This window comes from Manis pentadactyla, chromosome 7, assembly GCF_030020395.1.
Source record: "Manis pentadactyla isolate mManPen7 chromosome 7, mManPen7.hap1, whole genome shotgun sequence".
Classification (NCBI taxonomy): domain Eukaryota; kingdom Metazoa; phylum Chordata; class Mammalia; order Pholidota; family Manidae; genus Manis; species Manis pentadactyla.
This window is the reverse complement of record NC_080025.1, coordinates 91,393,565-91,414,304: the sequence shown is the minus strand read 5'-3', so window position 1 is coordinate 91,414,304 and position 20,740 is coordinate 91,393,565. Positions and strand designations below refer to the sequence as shown.

Sequence of the window (20,740 nt, the reverse complement as noted above, 5' to 3'; positions counted from 1 at the left end):
CATTTCTCCTATTGCCTTGTGATTTCACTGGAAACCAAACACAGCCTCCCTTTGTGCAGATCTGCACCTTGTGAGAAATCCTAACTCTCTAGAATCCTTAGGAGTTTCCATATTTGCAGTGTTCCCATTTATGTTATCTGTATCACTCAAGTTCCCACTTCCACTATAAACGCGCGCACACACACACACACACACACACACAGGTATTTAATTGCCTCAAATAAGTTTAATACACCTTAGACAAGTTCCCAGTGGAAATCAAACAATATAAAGGAGGTACAAAATGCATTTAACTTTATTGTCTCAAGAGCTATTTTTTAAACACTATTCTAATTTCTTCTAGGTTTGCAGTATGTAAACCAGCACTTACTTTTTTTTTATTTTTTATTAAGGTATGATTGATATACACTCTTATGAAGGTTTCACATGAAAAAACAATGTGGTTACTACATTTACCCATATTACCAAGTCCCCACCCATACCCCAATGCAGTCACTGTTCATCAGTGGAGCAAGTTGCCAGAGATCCACTATGTCCCTTCTCTGTGATACACTGTTCTCCCCGTGATCCCCCACACCATGTGTACTAAACATAACACCCCTCAGTCCCCTTCTCCCTCCCTCCCCACCCGCCCTCCCACACCCCTCCCCTTTGGTAACTACTAGTTCATTCTTGGAGTCTGTGAGTCTGCTGCCATTTTGTTCCTTCAGTTTTGCTTCATTGTTACACTCCACAAATGAGGGAAATCATTTGGCATTTGTCTTTCTCTGCCTGGCTTATTTCACTGAGCATAATGTCCTCCAGCTCCATCCATGTTGTTGCAAATGGTAGGATTTGTTTCTTTCTTATGGCTGAATAGTATTCCATTGTATGTATGTACCACATCTTCTTTATCCATTCATCTAGTGATGGACACTTAGGTTGCTTCCATATCTTGGCTATTGTAAAAAGTGCTGCAATAAACATAGGGGAGCATATGTCTTTTTTGAATCTGAGAAGTTGTATTCTTTGGGTATATTCCAAGGAGTGGGATTCCGGGGTCAAATGGTATTTCTATTTTTAGTTTTTAGAGGAACCTCCATATTGTTTTCCACAATGGTTGAACTAGCTTACATTCCCACCAGCAGTGTAGGAGCGTTCCCCTTTCTCCTCATCCTCACCAGCATTTGTTGTTCTTAGTCTTTTCGATGCTGGTCATCCTTACTGGTGTGAGGTGATATCTCATTGTGGTTTTAATTTGCATTTCCCTGATGATTAGTGATGTGGAGCACCTTCTCATGTGTCTGTTGGCCATCTGAATTTCTGCTTTGGAGAACTGTCTCTTCATATTCTCTACCCATTTGTTAACCGGGTTATTTGCTTTTTGGGTGTTGAGGTGTGTAAGTTCTTTATATATTTTGGATGTTAACCCCTTGTCAGATATGTCATTTACAAATACATTCTCCCATACTGTAGGATGCCTTTTTTGTTTTGTTGATGATGTCCTTCGCCGTACAAAAGTTTTTAGTTTGATGTAGTTCCATGAGTTCAATTTTGCTTTTGTTTCCCTTTCTCGAGGAGACGGGCTCAGGAAGAAGTTGCTCATGCTTATATTCAGGAGATGTTTGCCTATGTTGTCTTTTAAGAGTTTTATGGTTTTATAACTTACATTCAACCAGCACTTACTTTTAAGACTAAGTAAGGCAAAACATGAGCCTAGAGTAAGGCAGGCTTCATTTACACTCACAGATCTACTAATGATTATATACCCTAACAGCTACTCCAATATGTGCACCCCAAGGATGCAGTTATAGAAGAGGAAGACAGAAGAGAGAGACCTCATAAAATGGAGTCCGTCTAAGTTCAAACTGCAAATGAGACTTTATTTTATATGACAAATCAAACTCAAGACCAGAGCCAAGCAATATCGCTAATTCATTCTCCAGAGACACCTGTGGTACCATTAAGGCATCTTGCCAACTCCCTCAGACACCTACCTTGACAACACCCACACCTAATGCAGAAGATGATAAACCAACTCCTCACTAACAGATAACATGCATTTGGAGTCATGAGAAATTTTTAAGGTAGACAACAACAAAGAACGTTTTTGAATTTAAAATCGCTGTGGTTTCCAGCCAAGATGAAATAACAGGGACTGGATTTACCTTCCCTCATGAAACAACTAAAAAAATGGAAAACATTTATGAAATAATGATTTTCAAACACTGGACATCAGGCAGCACAGAATGGTGACCTAAGAGACAGGAAACGAAGACAGCGACCCTTGTGGCTGCCCGAGCATGTACAACCTGGAGAGAGTTCCTAGGCCAAAGCTCGGGGAGCTGGGACCAACATGGAGTCTGGGAAGTCCCTGGGTTGAAGAAGTGGAGCTAAGATTCCAGGGAGTCCAGGAATCCACAGGCAGATTCTTGAAGAGAGCCACACAGAGAGAGAGAGAGCAAGCTCAGGAGACCAGCAGAGGGCCCCTTCTGTGTCCTCAGTTGAACTCTGATCAGCACACAAGTGAGAAGAAACTAGCCAAGTCTGGGCAACAAAAAACACCTAAGGGAAAAATCCACAGAACTCACACAGGGACAGGAATAGAATATATTTCCCCTGTCAAAGTAAGGAAATGCTGTAATTCATGGGACATCAGATTGAACATTCAGAAGGGTTATTGCCTCAATAATGGATGATAAAAAATCAGTCCTAGACTGAAGCCTGTTCCAGTGCCACCTGATGGAATTTAAAACCTACATGGTTGAAATCATTTATTTCCCGTCTTTGGGGATGGTTTTCTTTCCCTCTGGTCCTTCAGTAAACATTCATTAAATGACTCCAAACTGAAGAGAGATTTTGACTTTATCCAGATTTCAGCATCTGACCCCCCAGTTATAAACGTGCAGAGGAGGACACAGGTGAGAACATCACAAAAGCGGAATAAGGCACATAGGTTGATTTGTGTTTTCTCCTCTACCTTGTTCTCCAGAGATCAGCAGATAAGTCTAACTGGGTAAAGTTATAAAATCTATCATTCCCTTAAGTTCAGTAAGTGTTTAGGGAACTTGGGATGACGACACTGAGAGGTATTTGCTTCCTCATTTTGAACAATGCACTGATTGTTCAGTAGCATTACTGTATCGTTGTTATGCAATTATCCACATAATATCATTCAGGCATTGCATCTCCCAGAGACCATGCTGTTGATCTTGCACCCATGACATTTGTTCCCAGCTCAATGTCACTGTTCATTAAAGCATGTGTTTGATAAACTTAGTAATGTTCCTATTGGAATTGTAAGTTAGTCTTCCAAGATTGGTCTCATAAGCCCTTTGCCTGAAAAAAGATTTTTTTTAATATTATTTTTTTGAAAGGGAGTCTTCTATGGTCTTACTTGGAAAACAGAACACCAAAGTTGTGATTTCCTGCAGGATTTCCCAACTGTTGTGATAAAATTCTTACATTCTTCAGAAAAACCCTGATGACACAACACTAAGTCGGTGATACTTGACGTCTCAAACAAGCACGGGAGGATACCAGATCCTGTGACGACATGGCTGATGCCATTTGATTTCTGAAACCAGTTGCTTTAGCCAGCAAGTCCCTGCTGACTTCCCCCTCGATGGATTCTATTTTGAGAGATTGCCTGGGAGGCAGTTGCCTGTAAGATTTTAGAAGCTGCGTGGAAAACGTCTGAGTCCAAAAGCTCTTATGCCTGCCCTCTCACTGTTGATAATTGTTTATCCGTCTCTGAAGGTCTGCACAGATGAGAACAAGCCATAGGATGGAACCACATTCTTCTTTGTTGATATTTAACTATCTAATGAAATGGTAACAGGTGGCTCTTTACCACTGTCCTGTGTGGAAAACCACATCTTAGTTCCTTCCTGGATTTAGCTATGGATCAGATAGTCATAAATTCCATATACAAGTCATGGGGCGGGGAGGGATTCAGATGGCACCCCTCTCTAGCTTTAATACAGTCCAGGCTTTATTGAGTTCCTATGACTTTGCAAGGGGCAACTGAGACGGGGAAGGGAAAAACCATTCTATTCACTCATATCCAGTGTGTTCTGATATGTTCTGCTCACCCATGTACTTTTCATAATACTGGAAAGATGTGTTTTGCTTTTGCTATAAAATGCAACTAGCACTCTCTTGCAAAATAAGAGGCTCATATTAATCCATATCTAGTCAAGAATTTATTCCAAGGGCACAGGATAAAATTAAAATGTAAGATGAATTCATCAAGCCCAGGGTTTAAAATAAATTGCCTACTTGGTTTGTGTTTCTTCCATAGATTTCTTAAATTGTGCTTTCAAAAATATCCTGGAAATTCTTTAGAGCTCAGTGCCTTTTATGGTAAAGAAACTTCTTTCTGGAGTACATTTTCTTCAGTTTCACTCCATTTTTTTCTTCTATTAAATTGTAGTAACATTAAATGTAAACTCATTATCATAAAACAGCATTATAGTAGGATCACATTTTTATAATTCCATTAACTATCCTTCTACTCATCCAGCTATATCTACATCTTTATAATCTATGTCTGCATATGTACACAAATATTTACATAGACAAATGTCTGGAATGATTTTCACATAATGTTAATGATGATTATTTCCAGGTGGGGGATTGGGGTGATTTTTTTTTTAATGTCTTCAAGCTCTTCACTATTTCTTGAAAGGGATTGGGGTTTTCTTTGGTTTTGTTATTTATGGTGACTTTTATTTTTTAGTATTTTTCTGTTTTTAAATTTCTATTCAAAATATAGCTATTTCATTCTAAAAGACAAGCAAGAAAAGTGAAATTTAAAAGTCCTTGTAAAGACATCAGATGCTTAGGGACTCTTTGGAAAAACCAGCTCAGGGCTGCAATACTGAATGAATGTAGGTTTGGATCTCTGGATAAGTGAAACTGGTTTTTGAGAGAAGCAGCCACTCTCTGCAGATGTTCGTTACCAGTGGCACACGCCAGACTCAGACAAGGGCTCCGGACTCTCAGGCAATCTGCAACCAACTTCCAGTGACTTTTGTTAACACATGGCCAAGATCACGCCCCTGGATTTCATCCCCTATGGTCCCCATAAATAGAAACAGAGGCTCTGTACATTACCCATTTATTAATTCCTACCTGTCAAGTGACAAATGACAGTTTAGCACCCTGTGTGTTGAATTAATCTCACCAGAGATTGAGTGGCTGATTCAAGCCACTCAAATGACGGAGCTCTGAGTTTGTCAGTGGTAATAGATACTGTGACAAATCAGCAGAAAGGGCCTTTGTATTATACTGAGACTTTGAGACAGGCAAAAAAAAAAAAAAAAGCAGCATAGAAATCTAGATAAGACTGAGGGCAGGGTGAAGAACCCCTGAGAGAGTGAAGAAAAATAGATGTCATTATTATGGAATGAAAGGAAGATATTCTATTACCATTTCAAATGGGGCTTGTAAGAATCAAGAAATCTAGAGAGTGTACACAAGCTTAAAGTGTGAAGAAGTGGGAGTAATCACGGAAGGGGGGAGTCCTTAAATTTAGAAACGTATTTTTTTAATTCTGAAGATTTTTCATTTTGAGCAGCTTTCCAAAACCAAAGAGAATAATAACTAGGAATGTCATAAAAGATGTGGCAAGAAGTGACAAAGAAAAATATTAGTACGTATTTCTTCATTGGATTATACTATAAGGATTTTCCAATAGAAACAAACATGTACCTTAATTCTGTACTGACAGCATTAAGTCCTGAATCACAGCAACATGAACATCATTCAATTAAGGACCAGTTTTTATAGAGAAGCAAAATACATTAAATAAAAACTGGACAGAGAAGTCAAGCCAGATACTACACTCCAAATATGAGTCTATTTTCAAGGACCAAAAATAAGAAATAGAATAAAATGATATGAGTTTTGAGGAGTTATTTACTCAAAGTTCTCCAAAAGTTACCTAACATATTAATGGACTGTTATTTTCAGGACAAACAATTGTGGAATGCTGAGTCTGTATAATACACGAGTATCCACCACGTGCTGGTGACGTAGTCACGGCATAAACAAATATTGGATACCTGACTACGTTGAGCTAGCTCCAAGAAATTACCCACAGCCACAGAACAATCGCTTCCAGTTGCCCAACCTGTTTAAAAGTGGTTGTAATTAGGTGGGGATAAAATTATGCTTTCACGGAAGGCATACCAGTCTGTATTTCCAACCGGAGTGTGAATTTTGAAGCATGTGGGAATTTTGTCTCTTATCTGCTCTCTTCTTCACATAATTGAGACTTCATTATATTTAGAAGAGCAGCATCTTTTGTGCCTTGTAAATTCCAGGAACTCTAATTTGGGATCAAATCTCTAAGGAAAAAGTTTTGTCCATCTGTAAAGTCTTTTTTGTGTAAGTCTCTGATAAAGAGTCTAATTGGCTCCATTTCTTTTTGAACATTCTGTTTATCCACCTAATTATCCTGGGAAAATGACATGTTTATCAAATTAAACTAAATAATTACTCAGTAGAACAGACCAATAAAATAGGGTTTTCCGAGGGGAGCCGCAGCTCTACTGACCGCGGCTTGAGTAGAGTTTGTCTTATTTAACAGAGTATCATGTTCATAAATTAGGGGGTTGAAAAGAGAACATTAAATTCTCATAAAGGAAAGGGTGCATCGTTAAACACGGCTATTAAGATGGAGTTTGTTTTATGAGCCATGTGATCATGACAGGTTCATGTAAATCACCATACTTAAAATTCAGTAAGCATTCATGTATATAACATTTATGAACTTGTTTTAATCTGGCTTCTGTGATTTTACAGGTACTTGAGTTCCAGATTTGCTGCAGAATAGTGCCCTCTGCTGATCACACTGAAGCACTACATTATAAGGAAAAACTGCACAGAAACGGATAGCAGAAAAGAAAGGGAAGTAGGGAAGGGGGAGGGGAAAGAAAAGAAAGAAAGTAAATATATAAGCAAAATAGCGATATATAATCTTTAACTGTAATGAGGCTTTTGCATATGTCAAAAATAAGGATGTGCCCCATAGTTATTAATGTTTAGTAAATAGAGATCATGGCTTCGTTGCAGAAAATCTTTGTCAAACTTGAAAGATTTAAAAAAAGAATGTTATAGCTATTGAAATTGTTCTGAAATTATTGGCTGGTGATGTTAAATTAATATGGAAGATTTTCATACTCAAAAGTTACAGAAATATCAACTAACATTAGTTATTAATATTAAATACTATTCCCCACCACCACCATGCCACCTTGGAGGCCAAGATTCTCACATTTTAATGGTCATCAAGAGCCTCAGAAGGAGCTTGTAAAAGTACAGCTGACTAGGGCTCTACCTCTAAGGATTCTGATTCACTAGTATGGTGGACTTAAGAATCTGCATTTTAATACTTACCCAGGTGTTTGTATGTCATCATCACCACCACCTCCACTACCACCAAGACCAAGATTGCTATTATTTATTGACTATTTCCTATGTACCAGGCTCTATATTCCCATTTTTCTTAGACACTTATGGCTTAGAAAATGCTTCTGCCTTCTTTCTTTTTAGTATCAAGTTTTGCATAAAAGGAACTAACATGCCTAACACATAATTGGCCATCAACACATGTTAGTTGTATTTCCCTTTTCCAGTGTCCTTTTCCATTTTCCATTGAAATGGCTGCTTAATTATATCAAGGCCCTTATTAATCTTAGAGAGTTCCTGGTTGCTTTCCATAGTTGCTCAAAATTCAAGTTTTAGAACAGAGACATGAGTAACTGATTTCTAAATAGGTTTTAATTTCCTTCAAAACATTCTGAAAGATGACTTCTCCCTGTCGCTCTCTGAAATGCATTTTCTTGTGCCTTGTCTCACTTTTCCCCCTCTGGTAGGCAGCCATGCTTCCCGTCAGCTGCCTCTGTGTTCTTTACATGACTATGTAAGGACAGTCAGCAGAGAAACTGGTAAGACTGAGTTCAGGTGGGAACTGATCCCTTCATTGCATATACAAACAGAATCTGGTGACTTCTCAGTAGCACCATTAAAAGGATACTGACAGGTAAAACATTTTACTATGAAGTTATTTCATACCCACCTTACTAGCATGTGCAGGATCATCCATATCAAAAGTGGTGCATTTTAACAACTAAGAAAAAAGCAGTTGGCTTGTGGAATGAACAAGAGCCTAGAAGTTACCAAATTGAATTCATGAGGACTCATTTAGGTATAAGTTGCATAAATTCAACTCAAACTGGCTTAAAGGGGAAAAGGATGTTTATTGGCTTACATAAAACACAAGCCAGGAATAGTCCCAGAATTAGGCAGGGTAGATTCCTGTTCTCAGAAAGCTCACTTAATCCTTCTGATTTGCTTTCCTCTCTGTTGACTTCATTCTCAAAAAGGCTCTCTCTGTGTGTTGGCTAGAGATGGTCCCTAACAATTTCAGAATGAGAGAAGGGGCCCCTTATAGTGTTTCAGTAAAAGACTGGCTGGGTCACTTGTCCAATCCCTGAAGCAATCACTATAAATGGGAAAAGAGATCCTACTATCTAGACCAGGGTCAAATGTCCAGCCCTTTCTGAAGGGGGTAGAAGCTTCAGGAGAAACACTGACTAGAAATGGGACAAGAAACTGGCAGGAGAGGACAAATGCTTACTGAATTAGAATCACACTCTTGAGAACTTCCAGAACATAGCATTTCAAAAATAAAGACAAAAAAGATGCACAATTTATGACCTAAGCATTTGGAAGTGAATGTGCCCCTATATTGTTGGAGAGCCAGCAAAAACATGGCTTTGACTGAACAACTGAATATCTCAAAAGAGGACTAAAAGAGAAGAGGCAGTTAAAGGATCCGGTATCGATACACAGACACAGTAACACAAACAAACACAAAGTCATGTTAACAAGGCTAAATTTCAAGATGCAAAATGTCTATACTTTTGTGGACAATAAAAAGGGCTTATTACTGTTATCTGAAGCAAAAAGTTACTAAAAAATACTAGGCTTATTTAAGACACATATATTTTTGAAGGACATAAAGAACTCCTGAACTCTTATGTAGCCTATTTTCTCTCAGTTTTAGCAGAGATGGCTCCCTGTCACCCAAAAGCTGTTCTCGTCTTCTAAGCAATAGAAATAAACTTACATTGGGATTGCAGTATACCCAGTCATAGATTGTATTTTCAGGCTCCTTATAGCTATGTGAGGCCTTTTGACAAAGTTATGGCAAAAAAGGATAAGCAAGTCATTTAAAGAATGCTGGCTCAGCAGTGAGTTGCTGTGTGTAAAATTGCAACATTTCCAGAATCTCTCACCTGGCTTTAGTGTATCTCTATATCAATAGGTGTTTCCAAGGGATGGAGAGAAATAGTCCATTTCCATATCAAAGGGGGAGAGAGAGCATATCTGGACGGGAGAGGATGGATGGGGTCCCTTCTTGCAGCCAGGTTACAAGAGACAATAAATAGATTTCTCCCACTTTATTTCTCCCTTTGACTGATTTTGGTTTTAAAGGCACCTTGCTCTGGGATTTTCCCCCCAGAGTTATATCTGGTGGTAGGTGGCAGGCCCTCCAAACCCCAAATCTGTCTTCATGGGTGTGACCCTTGGGCGGGCTGCCCCTAGAGATGGTAGGGAGATGCCCAGAACTCTCGCTGTGGATGTTGGGGAGGCCTCAGTGGCTACAGCAGTAGAGGGTGCAGCTTCACCCGGGAGCCCCCTATCTGTGGGGCTTCCACTTGAGGAGCCGCTAGTGGAATTGGTCTATGGTAAAGCATCTCCTAGAGGGGTAGGGTCTTCTCCAGAACTGGCAAAGGGTGGAGACACTGGAAGATGTGGAATTAGCCCTCCCTGAAATAGAAGACTACTTAGAGGCCCTGACTGGCTATGTAGCAGCCGGGATTGTGGGATGTCTCTTTATTGAAATAGTGGAAAGGGTTATCAAGGAGAGAGAGACACTTCAGCGTCACCTGGAAGAGCTAGGCGATGACCTATGGGATGTCCTTAAGAAAGAGAAACAGTTATTGAGAAGACAGGTTGCGCTCCTGGAAGTTACTTCAGCAATAAGGGAGGAGGCAGCAGGAGGATCCTCATTGCAGAACGCCATGGGGGAGGGTAGAGGAAAGCACAGGGCCTTCAGCCCCGAAGGTATTAGAGGAGATGTTAGGAGAGGACGAGGAGGTGGGGCCCAAGGCTGAACTGTTGCCAAGGCATCAGCCTCTCCCATATTAAAAGCTTACCCAGTTGTAATTAAGACAGTAAAAATGCAACAACCACAGGCTCCTCAGGGGGAGGAGCTGCCTCCTCCCGAGGTTGCAGAGCACTTCCTGATGACTCACCCTTCCCTCCAGCAGCCGTTACAAAGTGCTCATCACACCTCAGGGAATCAGGCACCTCTGAACTGGCAGACAGCAGCCATCAGGGCAGTTTGGCCTAATCAGGGTGATTTACCATACTTACCCACTAGCTGGAAAACTGTGCAGAGCTCCAGCAGGTGTTACGGGAGTTGCGCATGAAAAATATCATCTATAATATGGACCCCCAGGGCCCCGATGAGGAGTTGTTCACTATAGGAATGAGAAATCTGGTGCTTCACACAGCAACCCCATCTCTCTATGGGTCTCTAGTAATTATTCTTGCCCCCCCATATAGGGCAACTCTTAAGTGAGGCTACTCATATTTTAGCAGATCTGGGGGAGGTTGAAACAATAAGGGCACAGAGCCATGAGTGAAAGGAGAAAGGCAAAAGGCCCCGTGAAGGTTTAGAGGACCCAGATGTGGGTTGACTTGATAAAGGCCAGGGTGGTGAAAGAAAAACTTGATAATAGGATTTTGTTAGAACTGTGGCAACAATTAAAGCCAGAGCAGCAGTTTCAGCAGCTGAGGTCCAAGACATGGAAGCCAGAGGCAAAGCCCCATGTCCGGCCTGTGTCCCTGCAAGACTTCCTGGGGGACAGTACTCTGGCTCCCCCTGGGCCCTCAGCCCCACAGGAAGATGACTGGGTATCACAGTATAACTGGGGTGGGGGGGTTCAAGACCCCCACCTTGGGTGACGTGATGGGAATGGGAGGCCACATGAATTAGCAATTCATTGGTCCCCCATGAGTGTACATGTGTCCTGGTGCTGGTGGACACAGAAGCTGAATGTGCTCTGATTTATGGCAACTTTGAGAGTTTTTCTGGGACCCCTGCTGTGAAAGATGACAATGGGGGTAAGGCAGTTAGAGTGAAAAAAGCCCAAATCCCACTGGAATAGGGCGCATACCCCCAGAGAAGTACACTGCACACATTTTTCCCATCCCTGAATATATTTTGGGGGTAGATATCCTGCAGTGCTTGTGTTTACAGACCACTGCAGGTGAGTTCAGACTGAGGGAATGTGTGGTAAAGGCAATTCTGAAGGGACATGCTCAGCACCTGCCTGTAGCTCTTCCTGTATCTCAGCGAGTGACAAATACTAAGCAGTACAAATTGCCTGGGGATACAAGGAAATTGGAGAAACTCTATAGGAGTTGGAGAAGGTGGGCATCATAAAGCCCACTCACAGTCCTTTTAATTCCCCAGTGTGGCCAGTGAGAAAGCCAAATGGCTCCTGGCATATGACCGTGGACTACAGGGAATTGAATAAAGGCATACCCTGTTTGCATGCTTCTGTCCCCTCTATAGCAGCCCTTATCGACACCCTCAGTGATGAGTTAGGGATCTATCATTATATTATGGACCTTGCTAATGTTTTCTTCTCTATTGACAACGACGACATAGCACAGGAAAGTCAGAAACAGTTGCCTTCACACAGGAAGGCTGGAAGTAGACATTCACTGTCCTTCCACAGGGGTACCTCCACAGTCCCACCATGTGTCATGGACTTATAGCCCAGTACTTGGCCACATGGAAGAAACTGCAAATGGTGTGGCTGTATCACTACACTGATGATATCATGCTCACGTCTGATTCTCTTGCAGATTTAGAAGGGGCAGTTCTTAGACTGCTGCAACATCTACGGGAAAAAGGATGGGCTGTAAACAGCACCAAGGTTCAAGAACCTGGTTTGTCTATAAAGTTCTTGGGGGTTATCTGGTCATGTAAAACTAAAGCTATTCCTGAAGCAGTCATAGACAAGGTCTAGGCTTTCCCTACCCCTACCACTGTGGCAGTATTACAAGAGTTTTTGGGTCTTTTGGGCTACTAGAGAGGGTTTTTCCTGCACTTGGCACAAATTCTGAAGCCCTTTATACCAGTTGATATGAAAGGGACTGGGATGAAACATGTGCAGCTGCTTTTACTGCTGCTAAGCCAGCAGTCAAGGCCATATAGGCCTTCAGGGTAATGGACTCTTCAGGCCCTGTGAACTAGATGTTCATGTAATCAAGATGGTTATGGATGGGGCCATTGGCAGCAACTTGAGTGGATATGCCAACCTATTGGTTTCTGGTCAGAACTATGGAAAGGGGCAGAGATCCAGCAATCTTGATAGAGAAGCACCTGGCTGTTGTATACCATACCTTGCTGACTATGGAGCCCATCAACTGGAACAGCTCTGACCAAGGTTAAAGAAAAAAAGGCTGTGGCTTTCCATCCTAAGACTGAGACAATACGAATGGAGGATGGAGAGGGGAAGAGCAGTCAATGGGCTGAGTTGTAGTATGGCTCATGATCATGCAGGAGCCCTTCCCTATAGCTATCTGCACTGACAGCTGGGCCATCTATTGGGGCTTGACCCTGTGGCTAATGACATGGTAACGTGCCAACTGGATGGTTGGTCACTGATCCATTTGGGGGCAAGAGCTGTGGCAAGACCTATGGGCCTGTGGTCAGACTAAGACTGTTACTGTATATCATGTGACTGGCTATTTGCCTTTGGCATCCCCAGGGAATGATGAAGCAGACACATTGGCCCAGGTGTGCTGGCTAGAAGGAAAGCCTGCCTCTGATGTGGCCCAATGGTTACATTAGCATTTGTTGCACAAGGGGCAAAAGACAATGTGGGCTGTAGCCCATCAGTGGGGCCTGCCATTGACCTTTGAAGAAGTCAGCAGAGACCAGAAGGAGCGCCATATGTGCTCTAAGAGGGGCTTACACTGAGTTCTGCAGCAACATGGGACAATAGTAAAGGGGCCAATACTCCTTGTCAGGTGGCAGATAGACTATACTGGGCCTCTGCCTATATCAGAAGGATATCGGTATGCCATGACTTGTGTGGACACAGCTACTGGACTATTGGTTGCTTTTCCTGCACATCATGCAGATCAACAAACCCCCAAAAAGGTCCTAGAGTATCTCTTTGCAGCCTATGGGTGGCTGCAGGTGATTGAGAGTGATCAAGGCACCCACTTTACTGGACATGCATTACAAGAATGGGTGCAGCAATTAGGAATAAAGTGGAAGTTTCATGTACCATATAACCCTACGCATAATAGAAAGGTACAATGGTTTGTTGAAATCTGGCCTGAAGTCGGACAGCAATAGTCTTTGGGGCTGGTCAGTTTGCTTATGGACAGTGCTATGGCATTTGAATGAGAAGCCCCGAAAAAGAACCTTGAGCCCTGTGGACATGTTAACACACATTGCTGCCTCTCCTATACAGCTGTATATGGAAACCAAAGAAGAGGTATTGAAGCCAGGATATGGCCCTCAGAGCAACATCCTGCTGCCAGCCCCAACTGTATTAAACCCTGGAGACTCTGTTGAGTGGATGTGGCCCTGGACATTTCAACACATGGACCAGTGATGGCTGGCCCTTCTGGCACCTTGGGGTAAAGGCATGGAAGCTAGCCTCCTGTTCCTGGAGTAACAGCAGAGTGGCCCCCAAAGATCACAGTAGTGTACCCAAAATGTTCAGGAGGTAAGAGCATCTTATGGCGAAGTTTTGTTTTATCTTTATGGCCATTGCATGTACCTCCCATAGCCCTATCTACTGACCCATCTGTAATTCCCACAGGGAGAGGGATGAAGGTCTGGTATACTAGACCAGAATGAGATTCCATTCCTGCCACTGCCCTATCACAGGACCACTCTCTTGCATGCATCCTACCTGATGGACAAGATTTGCCTATGCTGGTGTCATTAAAACATGTATCTTATTGCCTTAAGGTTATTTTCTTCTACAGTCCCTGTGGCCTGGACCCATCCCCTGGCTGCAGCTGCCACATGATGATTGTTCTGAACTCCCTACTTGTTCAGCTACTGACACCTGTTGATTGCTCTGAACTCCCTACCCATTCAGCTACTGACCACTTGTGGAATGGGCGAGCTATGGACATAATCTGCATAGGACTTTGAACCTAGCTGGATCTTCCAGCTTGAGGATTATCATGATTTTATTACTGTTGTTATTGTATGTTATTAGTCTGGTTACAGAGCTCCAGCTTTCTCTCACAGAGGCCATTGCAGAAGATGGGGAGTGAGTAGACTGGAAGGTGAGATTTCTGGAGGGGTGGGCTGGGATAAAATTGCAATATTTCCAGAATCTCTCACCTGGCTTTAGTGCATCTCCATATCAATATGTGTTTCCAAGTAGTCCATCTCCATATCAATTGGTAATTACAAGAGAGAGTGAGGGCATATCTGGACTGGAGAGGTTGGGTAGCATCCCTTTTTGCAGTCAGGTCTTGAGAGACATGGGTTAGCAGAAGTGAACAACTACTTGCAAGCAACAAAAGGGTTTCTCCCACTTTATTTCTCCCTTTGAGTGATTTCAGTTTCAAAGATATTTTGCCCCAGGCTGGTAAGGTATATTCCCCCCAGAGTTACAGTCACCTTGTGTCTTCTACTTCTAGCTACCTGGAAGATAGTGGAGATGGCTGGAGCTTCAGCTGCACATTGGACTTTGAGGCTGGAATGATACATCAGAAAGAAAGGAGCTGGATCCAGCTCACTCAGCATTGCTTTTACATCTAGTTCATTAAAGTCACTGTGATTTTGTACTTTCAGTTGTTCACAGTGAATTTTCACAAGAAATATGACCTTCACAAGAATCATCTTTATTTTCCTCTTTGAAAAAAAATGCAGTCCATGCATTTTCCAGCAAGGGTTTGGTTGAGATGTTTCATAATATGAAAAGTGTTGAATGACCTTTGCTAAATCAAGAAAAGGAAAGAGAGTCATTTGTTCAATGTGGCAAAATATGCTGTGTGACAAGATTTGGCTAGAGCCTGATGGATGCAGTCCATGTCCTAGAGCAACTTACACAGTTACCTAATGACTCCAAATTAATTAAATATCCAAGCAAGAAAAGCCCAGCTAGGGTAACTAAGAATTTGAAATGTGATATATGATTTAATAATCACAAAGTATAGAGAGATGCAGAAAAGTTGGATGTAGGGAATTTATTCTAGTTTTTCCAAAAGAGGAGATAATATAGAAATGGTAGCTTTGAAGGGCAAGGTTCCATGACAGATTATTAAAAAGCTGGTTTCTAAACAATGGACAGGGAAGAAGTGATAACTGATTTACTAAATCAGCATCCTATATTTACTAAAAATCAGTTATAAAGAATCATCTTTATTTTCCTCTTTGAAAAAAAATGCAGTCCATGCATTTTCCAGCAAGGGTTTGGTTGAGATGTTTCATAATATTCTTTAGGAAAAGGTGGAAAATTTGGCTGAATATTCAGACAACTAGGTGGATTTGTAACTGACTGAACAACCATGAATGACTCCAATTAAAAGATGGACATCAGTCTAAGTCAGATTTCTAGTGACAATTAACAGGGGTCTCCTCTGTGTCCTGTTGACACATTTTCATCATTGCTTTTAATGAAGCTACAGGAGATCTATTCACAAAGCACAGAGGTAACATGAAGTCATAATGAATGAGGAATACATTGGATTACAGATTTGGAATTCAAGCTATTTAAATACTGGCTCAGAGAAGATAAAATATAACATGGATGAATGTAATACATTGGCATGAAGTCCAGAACATATAAATATGAAATAGAGCAGAAACTGACTAAGCATATCTATCTAAAAATTCAAGATTTTATGTCACAGTTTCAGTATGAACTAGGAGTCTGAAGTGTCCATATACACTGAAAGGTAAATTCATGTTTAGGTTGCAATTTTAAAAGCACCAATAAAGGGGGAAGTGGTAAGACCTCCTCTTTGGGTCTAGACAACATGTGAATTAGAGACAAATTAACAGAAGAATTGAACAGCCAGAAGATGAGAGTACTTAAGATCATGGAAGAGGAAAAAGAGTTGAAGGAACTGGGTATGTGACACCTAAAGGGAAGACATCAGAAATGTATGATAGCTTTCTACAGGCCTTCGGAAGGAGAGGTTGGATGGGTATCCTCAGAGGCAGAACCAGAGCCAAGGGGTGGAAATGTCAGTTGAACAGGAAGAAGGAACCTTTGTCAGATCTGTCCAAATACACATGAGCTGCCTCAGAATGTGGTGAGTTTCCCATCTGGAGGGATGTTCAAGGAGATCATATTGTACCTAGAGGGATAAATTACCTTCTCATCCCTCTCAACACTGAGTGTCTGTGATACTTGAGTCTTAAATTTTAAAACATTAAATGTAGTTTAGGTGTAGGCCTTAAAAGCATCTGATTTCTATGATGCAGATTATGAAACTCTCAGGTCATTATTGATGTCCCTGTTGAAAGTCTTAGAATCTAAATAGGATCTTACGCAAAATACTAACCATTCACATCAAAAAGGATCAAGCCGGTAGAGTGGATCCACGCATTTATTTTTCAGAGACACTGCCTGAAAACCCTGGTTCCAAGAGATCATATTTCCAAGGAGCCAAAAGGAAACAGTCCTTGCATGGCGGGCAGGATCCAAGCACATAAGGAAAGCTCAATTCACTGTAGGGACAGGGCCGCCCAGCACCAACAGTGGAATTCAGATGATGCCAGAGAACAAATGGCAGCAGTGGATGTAAATTGAGATAAGAGTCTTCTGAAGGATGATCATAAAGTCAGAGGTGACCATCTAAACAAAGCGAGGATGGACAGAAGCTGGGTGTAAGAAATGTTAGTATGAAATGAACCGATGCAGAGTGACTAAGGAGGGAAGACTGATGAGGGAGGTGACAGGCTCTGCAAGTCACCTCTTGCCCAGAGATGGAATGTACACTTGTCATCTTTCTCCTGTTAGGTATCCTGAGAAATTAGGCTCAATGATTCATATATTGGTTATTTAGTGACCTTCCTAACAGATTAATATCAACATATTCTTTTGTATTTCTTCTAGAATGTTCAGGAGGGAGAGAAAATCAGCAACACAGATTTCTTCCAGTGCCTGGAATAACTCTGCCTTTTTTCATCTGGAAGTACCAAAAAGTATCCCAAAATGAGAAAAAAAAAAAAAAAACCTCTAATTTTGCAAGTACAGGAAATCTAAACTAAACAGGAGTGGCCCTATAGTCAAATAATAGTACTTTCCTAACAGGAAAGAGAAATTCCAAAGGCAAATTTGCAGGGAAAAAAATGCCTTTTTTTCTGAGTCTTTCTTTACTTTTCAGATCAAAGCCATTCAGCTTAGCCATTATGAGAACACACACTCCAAGTTTCTAAAGCAGCCTGTAAGCTGAATCATTGCAGATTAAATAAATATGCTGAGTTGAATCAAAAAGTAAATAAAAGTCCTCTTCTGACATAAGTTTGTATTTACAGAAACCCTGTGACTAAAAGCAACTTAATTTTGGATCATTAAACAAAATAAAACAAGATTCCTCAAGTTTATGGTAATTATACAATGTATCCAGAACTCCAGGGCCTGACAAAAGTCTTAAAAATCAATTGATTAATCAATAAGTGTGTTTAGCAAAAAAAAAAAAAAAAAAAAAAGTTTTTTAAAGTTAAGCCTATTTTCAGGCTGATTCTAAATATCAGCAAAAAAAATAATAACCCTTATCATCATTATGGTGTTAGTTATTATGACAAAAGTTAGTGAAAATGTTGCAGATGCTGTTTCTTAAGACATTCAGCATCACTTAAATGAAAACATTTCTGGTTACTTTATAATCATGCACTGTAGTAGAATCAAATACTCTATACCTCTAAATAAAATCAATTTATGAAATATCCCAATATTTAGGTAACAATTTGATCTGATCCCTCAATCTTTGACTACAATTTTTTTTAAGCTCAAAAAATAATAAAAGGAAAACAAAACCAATTCTTGAGCAGAATCCTCTGAGAGGTCAGGGGGAGAGTTTCAGATTGGGAAGACTGGGAACAGAAGGCCCTCATCCCTACTGGGAGACAGTCCGCCATAGTCTTCAAGAACTCATACTGGGGAGTTAAAACATCTCTTGTGTGTAGTTGAACATTAAGTTATAGAGGAGTTAGTTATATTGAGGAAGTGACAGTATCCAATGAGCAGATTAAAGGACAGTAGGGGTAGCAAAAGGGACAAAACTAGGGGTGCAAAAGTAGTATATGAACTACAGCAACAGTCCAAGCAAGGGAGGGTGAAGATCTTATCTAGATACTGGCAATCAATACAGAACAGAGGGGACAGACACAGAGAAACCTGTGGAAACTGCCAGACTGGTGACTTTGGTGCCGTAACAATACCAGAAACATACAGAGCCCCAGATACTGTCAACTAGCCTTATTTTTCTTCCTTAATTAGGAAAATTAGATTGTGTTTTGCTGTAAACTTATTCTTTAGAACTATCATCCCAGAGACATTAGCATGTCAATCTCCAGAGCTGAGAACTGTCCTGGGAGCATAGAAATATTTACACGTATATTGGCATAGCAGCACTCATAAAAACAAGAGCATTAAAACAATCTTGAAAGTGTTCAGATGTAATTGCACATATTTACCAATCTGCATTCTCATACCAATTACTGCATATTTTTGAAAGCTCTGAGTATTTCAAGACTCAATCCCATGAGCTGGTTGAATGCTATTTTCAAGCAAACAACAACCCAAGTTACTTTGAAACTACTTCCAAGTTGTTAATGCAAACGATTAGCACAGTACATCTTTGTCAGTTACACAAGTGAGATGAGATAATGGCAAAGCTTTTGCCTAGAATTCCTGCATGAATGTATGGAGAATCTAGGTCCACAGGATAATCAGCTTTCAAGTTAAGACTGTCGGAAGTATTCTGGAGTAGTTCAAGTTTGTTGTTCAGCTTGTTTGGCATAATCAAAATCAAGCATTTTAGGAAAAGGTGAAAAGCGCATTTCCCTTTTTATATGAGGGTATTTTGAAAATGGCTTGAATACTGTCATCTAATGATTATCATTCTCATGAAATGGGGAGTGCACTCTTATTGACAGTGTAGGGGACAAATTTTCAAGTCATAGGTGTGTGCAGGGTAAGGGGCATCTCTCCTTGATCCTCATTTTGAGGAGGGTTAGACAGCATATCTGTCTTCTCTCTCACATCTCCATGTTTGATCCTCCAGAAGAGAAAACGAGTAATTACTCTGATTATCCAGAACTTGACATTCAGGGACCAGTTTCACTGCAGAGGCTTGCAACAGCTCAAAACAAGAATTAGGGTAGGCACTTCCTCTCTCTTCTTACTCTTAGGCGAGGTGTGGCCTCTTTTCTTCCACTGCTCCCTGTTCCAGTGGTCAGCAAACCTGGATTGTGCTTTCTCCAGAGGCTGGGAGGACAATGCTATTCACGCTCCTTTTGCTCTAGGAAAATAGATGTAAGACTGGTCTGTGAGCTTGTTCCCACAGGACCAAAACCTTTGCTCTGCCTAAATAAATGTAACCGTCCTCTCCAACAAGCATCCCTGAGCATTTTTCTATTCTACGCTTTAGATTTAGTGCAGGAGGAAGAACACACCATTTTGTCCTCAAACATAAAACATTCTCTTTAACCAAAAAGCCCATCATTGGGTTGTTTTTAGCCCTTGCTCTAATATTTTGACACATTATTAATTCATTAATTTGATAGATAATCCTTATCTACATTCTCCATATGAAAACCCCCCATGGGAGGAAATACACATGGCAAAACAAATCCCCAACCAATAGCCCACTCAGGAACTAGATGACCTCAAAAAAAATTATTAACGAGAATTTCTGATGATCAGATAGGAAATTGACTGGTAAACTGAAACTAATGAATAAGTTTATTTAGTATATTCAATTTCTACTTTGTATCATAATCTGAGTACTAGACTCCAAGTAACTCAAAAGCAGAATACTGTCCCAAGCTTTTAGTTTTGAAAAATCATGGGTTTGTAATATATTTTTAGATATATGCATAAGTAAGGTATTTACATACTGGGTGGGCTTTTTAAATGCAGTTTTTTTTCCTTCTCATAGTTCTCACTTCCCTTTCCTCCCTGTTATACCAGCCAGTCTTCTCTTCCTCCAACTAGTCATCCCATTTTAACAATCTATTAAGTATCCTTTATTTTTCTCTGTGATGTCATTATATGCAATTACAGGTAAAATCTACAAATTTTACAAAAATGGAATATCACACACACTTCATAAACCCACATTTACACATTTCCCTATTACTGGGTGTTTTCTTTCTTGCTGAGAGGATACTTTCCTCTAGTTCTTTGCCATTTCAAACAATTTTGTAACAAATATTCCCCTCAGAAGGGGAAAAGGAGGCATGTGAGGCCACCGAGAGCAAAAAAGAAATAAAAAGATCAGTCAGCATATGTACTGATCTTTTTATTTCTTTTATTTCTATGGGTTAGATGCACAGGAATGGCTTGTGGAAATGAAGAATATGTGGAAATCTTAGAATTTTAAGAGATCCTGCCAGAGATATTGCCCAATATACTGAAACAATTCAGACATATATCAACAGTTTGTAAGAATAACC

The 20,740-nt window shown here is 40.6% G+C and overlaps 1 protein-coding gene across 1 annotated transcript in view; it reads left to right on the top strand.

Moving 5' to 3' along the window:
* Positions 1 to 2,282: 2,282 nt before the first annotated feature.
* Positions 2,283 to 20,740, top strand: part of LOC118917090 (uncharacterized) — an 86,761-nt gene continuing 68,303 nt past the window's right edge. The window contains exon 1 of the mRNA XM_057504969.1: positions 2,283 to 2,606. Coding sequence (XP_057360952.1) covers positions 2,283 to 2,606 — 324 coding nt within the window. The remainder of the gene's footprint in view (positions 2,607 to 20,740) is intronic.